Source organism: Haplochromis burtoni, unplaced genomic scaffold (genome assembly GCF_018398535.1).
Source record: "Haplochromis burtoni strain Fernald_Lab_line unplaced genomic scaffold, NCSU_Asbu1 Contig_185, whole genome shotgun sequence".
In the NCBI taxonomy this organism is placed as follows: domain Eukaryota; kingdom Metazoa; phylum Chordata; class Actinopteri; order Cichliformes; family Cichlidae; genus Haplochromis; species Haplochromis burtoni.
Window position 1 is genome coordinate 1,244,955 of NW_024582546.1, and position 6,720 is coordinate 1,251,674.

The window sequence follows — 6,720 nt, forward strand, 5'->3', positions numbered from 1 at the left end:
CTCAAGCTCCCAGGCCTCTGGTAGAGGACCCGAGCTTGAAGGATAAACCGCCCGCAGGGGCGTGCTGGGTGTTTTTTTATATATATATATATATATATATATATACATACATACATACATACATATACATACAACACATCATAACCTATTTGTTTTTCTTCAGTGTTATCCCAAGAAACACAAATGACCAGCACAACAATAATATTATTTAGTAATATTATTTATTATTTGAATACGGAGCAGGATTACTGGCTGTGTAGATATAAACACAAAAAAATCAAATGTGCCTGAGTTCATAAGAATTTCTTGCAGGGTGCCGCTGTTCTCACTTTATAAACCTGCCTAAAATAGTATGTTGATAAAACTCTCATCTTAGAACACCCAGCAGATAAGCAGAGAAGCAGATTATGGATCAGCCTAACTTGCCTCCTGACACCTGATATCAATGTCATAATAGCAAATGGAACTACAAATGCCCTTAAAGACTGTTTTCACAAAAAGCTGCAGAGCTGCAGAGAGGAGGATACAGCATGCATTAATACAGATTCCAGTAACACTTTATAACATGACCTGCAAATAAGGCAAGAGTTCTTACGCACATTCTGCAGGCAGCGAGTCAGGTTTTTGCAGGAGACAATGAAACAATCACACTGTAAGACCCACCATTAAGGCTCAACAAGTACAACGTACTTTCTGGAATGCGAGGCGTATTATGCAAGATCTGTGAAACAATGAAACAACTACACTGTTGGACCCACAACTAAGACAAAAGTAGCCTGTAAATTTCATGTAATTTTGTGTAACAATTGAGGTTTTTGAAGGAAGCAATAAAATAATTACACTGTAAGACCACAGGTACCTGTAATTACAGGTAGTTGCTTTTGTACACCAAACAATAGAATAATTGCACTGTAAGTAAAATTAAGTACAGCAACAGTAGTTTTATGTACTGGGTTATTTCATGGTAAATTTCCAGAAAATCAAACAATATTTTCCATCTTACATCTTAAGTACCCTGTACTTTCCGGGGCACGGGCCATATTATGGAGTGACTTATCCTTGCCTAACATCCAGGTATTTTATATCAAAGGACACTAAGAAAGGATTTCCTGCACCAAATCCAGCCAACACTGTAGCCTGCATTGCAATTAGACATGAAATCTAGGCAACTGGCTAAAAATCAGAATCAGAATACTTTATTGATCCCTGGGGGAAATTATTTTTTGTTACAGTGCTCCATTATAAACCAACATTAACAAGACAGACAATACGCTAACTAAGAATAGTACAATATATACATATATACACATACATACTTCACTCATAAATAAATAGCGGTTGGGGTGAGAGAAGGAAGACAGGATAAAGACATGCTGTGGAAGAGAGACAGAGGTTAATAACAGATATGATTCAATGCAGAGAGGTCTGTTAATACATAGTGAGTGAGAAAGGTGACTGGAAAGGAAAAACTCAATGCATCATGGGAATCCCCCGGCAGCCTACTCTATTGCAGCATAACTAAGGGAGGATTCAGGGTCACCTGGTCCAGCCCTAACTATATGCTTTAGCAAAAAGGAAAGTTTGAAGCCTAATCTTGAAAGTAGAGATAGTGTCTGTCTCCCGAATCCAAACTGGAAGCTGGTTCCACAGAAGAGGGGCCTGAAAACTGAAGGCTCTCCCTCCCATTCTACTTTTAAATACTCTAGGACAGTAGTTCCCAAACTACCGTACGCGTACCCTCGGGGGTACGCAAGTGGCTGTAGGGGGTACGCGTGGGTTGGGGTTGGAGTGGGGATCAAAAGTTTTAAAAGCCGAAATTTGCGCTAATGCAGTTTTATTTGCCTGTCAAATACATGACTATATACCACCCTCTGGTGTTCAGCAAAAAAATAGCTCTGACAAAATACATGGGCGTGATTTGCCCAAATGACTGACACCTAACAGTTGAAGTTGCCTCCAAGCATTCAGTGCAGCGCGAAAATGGACAAGTGGTTAACAAGAAAAAAAGGCCCTACCACAGAGACACCGGCCACAACAACCAATAAGCTCATATCTGAAGATGCATTTTCCAGTGACCGCACAGGTGATTGTTCAACAACAATGTGTTCGTCAGATTTGGATGCTAGCAGTGCTAGCAGGGATGTATCTGTGGTTACTAGCCAAGTGGCTAACATAGCTGGAGCCAGCCATGTGGAAAGTGATGAAGTGTCTGATGCAGAGCGTCAAAGTGGGAGAAAGCATGACAGCTCGGACTGTAACACAACCTCATCAAAGAAGCGCAAATATGATGACAATTATATTTCGCTGGGGTTTACGTGTATAAATATTGGTGGATTTCCCCGCCACAGTGTGTTATTTGTGCAAAAGTATTGTCTCAGAACTCAATGAAACCTTCACTTTTGCGCAGACATTTAGAGACAAATCATCCCCATTTGAAAAATAAACCAAGGGAATATTTTGAGCGACAGCTAAAATCACTTTCAACAAGTAAAACCTGCATTCAGGTGCCAGATCTTATGAATAAAAACAGACTACAAGCATCGTACATGGTCAGTTACAGAGTGGCTAAAAACAACAAACCCCACACTATTGTGGAGGACCTCATTCTCCCTGCTGCTTTAGATATGGTAGGGACAATGTTGGGGGAAAAGGCAAAAAAGACGATACAGTCCATTCCATCATCAAACAATACTGTCTCACGGCGCATCAATGCAATGTCAGAAAATGTTTTACAGCAGCTACTTCTGCGCATACGCCACAGTGAATGTTATGCAATACAGCTAGATGAGTCCACGGATGTGGCTGGCCTGGCGCATCTTCTCGTATATGTGCGCTACATTCATGAAGGAACCATCAAGGAGGACATGCTGTTCTGTAAACCACTGGAACAAAGGACAACTGCCGCAGATATTTTTCAAAAGCTGGACACATTCATGAACACACATGGACTCGTGTGGGACAGATGTGTTGGCATCTGTACTGATGGCGCACGGGCCATGACTGGGAGACACGGAGGTGTGGTTTCGCGTGTGCAAGCAGTCGCGCCAGATGCCTCCTGGGTACACTGCAGCATCCACCGAGAGGCTCTTGCTGCAAAGGGAATACCTGTCCGTTTGAAACATGTTTTGGACACGAGTGTAAAAATGGTTAACTTTGTGAAAGCCAGGCCGCTGAACTCCCGCTTATTTGCTGCGTTGTGCAATGAGATGGGCAGCGAGCATGAGACATTATTACTCCACACAGAGGTTCGCTGGCTATCTAGAGGGAAAGTGCTGACCCGTTTCTTTGAGTTGAGGGATGAACTTAAAGTTTTCTTCAGTAACCATCCCTTTGAGCTGTCTGAACATTTGCATGATGAAGAGTACCTTACCTGCCTGGCTTATCTGTGTGATATATTTTCTCGTCTGAACGAGCTCAATCTCGGATTACAAGGCGTTTCTGCAACTATATTCAATGTTCAAGATAAAGTTGAGGCCATGATAAAGAAGTTAAACCTTTGGAAGAACTGCTTGGATACAAACAACACTGAAGTCTTTCCTGTGCTGCATGATTTTCTGTGCTCTAATGATCTCACACTATCTAAAAGTGTAAAGCGCGAATGTAACGTGCACCTTGAGGAGCTGGCGGTGCAGTTACGCCGATACTTCCCAGAGACGGACGGCTCAAATGATTGGATACGTCACCCGTTCACCGCTGTGCCTACTTCGTTATCACCGTCTGACCAGGAGAGCCTAATTGAAATTGCCACAGATGGATCTCTAAAAGTTGAACACGCTCAAAAGAACCTGGCGGATTTCTGGATAGGGCTGCGCACTGAACAGCCCGCGCTGGCTAAGCGCGCTGTCAAGACTCTGATGCCTTTCGCCACCACATACTTATGCGAAAGGGGATTTTCTGCTTTAACAAACATGAAAACAAAATACAGAGCAAGACTTTGTGTGGAAAACGATTTAAGACTCAGCCTTTCCCAAATTGAGCCAAACATTGAAGAGCTGTGTGCCTCTGCTCAAGCACATCCATCACATTAAATAAAGTTCTGTTTAATGAAAGTTCATGGCCTTTATGCTCTCGACAAAAAAGTGAATTCTAATAAATCCTTTGATACACTGCTAGTATTAAGTAGTAAAGTTTGTTATTAAAACTCTGTCATTACTAAAAAATATTGATAAATTCATTTGGTGGTGAGAAATAATCGACTGTGCAGTATTTATTTTTATGCATGCGATATTGCAATGTATTTATAGACACTAATTAAGAGTCGTTCGTAGTAGGGGGTATGCGGCTGAGGGTGACATGTCTCAAGGGGTACGTGGCTGGAAAAAGTTTGGGAAGCACTGCTCTAGGAACAATAAGTAGGCCTGCAGAGCAAGAGCGAAGTGCTCTAATAGGGTGATATGGTACTACAAGGTCATTAAGATAAGATGGGGCCTGATTATTTAAGACCTTGTATGTGAGGAGCAGGATTTTGAATTCTGGATTTAACAGGAAGCCAAAACAGGAGAAATCTGCTCTCTCTTTCTAGTCCCTGTCAGGACTCTTGCTGCAGCATTTTGGATAGCTGAAGGCTTTTCAGCGAGTTTTTTGGACATCCTGATAATAATGAATTACAGTGTCCAGCCTGGAAGTAATAAATGCATGAACTAGTTTTTCAGCGTCACTCTGAGACAGGATATTTCTAATTTTAGAGATGTTGCGCAAATGGAAGAAAGCAGTCTTACATATTTGTTTAATATGTGCTTGAAGGACATGTCCTGGTCAAAAATGACTCCAAGGTTCCTCACAGGTTACTGGAGGCCAAGGTAATGCCATCCAGAGTAAGAATCTGGTTAGATACCATATTTCTAAGATTTTCAGGGCCGAGTACAATAACCTCAGTTTTATCTGAATTAAGAAGCAGAAAGTTAGCGGCCATCCAGGTCTTTATGTCTTTAAGACATTCCTGCAGTTTAACTCATTGGTGTGTGTTATCTGGCTTCATGGACAGATAGAGCTGGGTGTCATCTGCATAGCAGTGAAAATGTATGCTATGTCTTCTAATGATGCTGCCTAAGGGAAGCATGTATAATGTAAACAGAATTGGTCCTAGCACTGAACCCTGTGGAACTCCATAATTAACCTCAGTGTGTGAAGAGGACTCTCCATTTACATGCACAAACTGGAGTCTATTAGATAGATATGATACAAACCACTGCAGGCAGTACCTGTAATACCTACAGCATGTTCTAATCGCTCTAATAGGATATTATGGTCGACAGTATCGAACGCTGCACTGAGGTCTAGCAGGACAAGCACAGAGATGAGTCCACTGTCAGAGGCCATAAGAAGATCATTTGTAACCTTCACTAAAGCTGTTTCTGTGCTGAGCTCTGAAACCTGACTGAAACTCTTCAAATAAACCTCTGCAGATGATCTGTTAGCTGTTTGACAACTACTCTTTCAAGGATGTTTGATATAAAGGAAGGTTGGAGATTGGCCTATAATTAGCTAAGACTGCTGGGTCTAGAGATGGCTTTTTGAGTAAAGGTTTAACTACAGCCAGCTTGAAGGCCTGTGGTACATAGCCGATCATTAGAGATAGGTTGATCATATTTAAGATCGAAGATTAATTAATGGCAGGACTTCTTTGAGCAGTTTTGTAGGAATGGGGTCTAAAAGACACGTTGATGGTTTGGAGGAAGTAATTATTGAAGTTAACTCAGAAAGATCAATTGGAGAAAAAGAGTCTAACTTAACATCAATGGTACTAAGAGTAGCTGTAGATAATATTACATCTGTGGGATGATTATTGGTAATTTTTTCTCTAATGATTAAAATTTTATTTGTGAAGAAGTTCATGAAGTCATTACTAGTTAACGTTAAAGGGATGTTGGCTCTACAGTGCTAAAGAGAAACCGGGGTTGTTCTTATTTTCTTCAATCAGTGATGAATAGTAAGATGTTCTGGCTTTGCGGAGGGCTTTCTTATAAAGCAGCAAACTATTTCTCCAGGCTAAATGATGATCCTCTAAATTTGTGACACGCCATTTCCTCTCCAGCTTACGAGTCATCTGCTTTAGGCTACGTGTTTGAGAATTATACCACGGAGTCAGGTACTTCTGATTTGAGGCCTTAGTTTTCACAGGAGCTACAGTATCCAGAGTCGTACGTCAGTGAGGAGGTGAAATTATTAACTAATCGACCTCTGTTGGAGTAGCGTTCAGATAGCTGCTCTGCTCTGTGTTGGTACAGGGCATTGAAGATGATAACAGTGGGTGGATTATATTCTTAAACTTAGTTACAGCGCTTTCAGAAAGACATCTACTGTGATAAAGTCTACTCTCCACTGCTGTGTAATCAATTATTGTAAATGTAAATGTTATCAGGAAATGATCAGACAGGAGAGGGTTTTCAGGAAACACTGTTAAATGTTCAGTTTCTATGCCATATGTTAAAACAAGATCTAGAGTGTGATTAAAGTGGTGGGTGGGTTCTTTTACATTTTGAGAGAAACCAATTGAGTCTAATAACAGATTAAATGCCATGTTGAGGCTGTCTGTCATGATTCGCTGTGTGGCAGGCGGGAGGAGGACCCAAACGCAAAACTCACAGACACGGGGATGAACTCAAAATCACAGCTTTAATGCTGGAATGGCAGAACATAGGAAATACAAAACTAAACTGGGAAAAGTAAACTAACATCGCAGAGAGACACAGGGAATCCACGCAGCATGAGGGAGAACGC

The 6,720-nt window shown here is 41.3% G+C and overlaps 1 protein-coding gene across 1 annotated transcript; it reads left to right on the forward strand.

The window, feature by feature from the left end:
• Window positions 1-2,714: 2,714 nt before the first annotated feature.
• LOC121815340 (zinc finger BED domain-containing protein 5-like) lies at window positions 2,715-4,352 on the forward strand (the record flags this gene model as incomplete). Its single annotated transcript, XM_042225852.1, is given in 1 exon segment — window positions 2,715-4,352. A coding segment is annotated over 1 exon segment (1,314 nt), but the record flags the coding sequence as incomplete, so codon positions are not given.
• Between the last annotated feature and the right edge of the window lie 2,368 nt (window positions 4,353-6,720).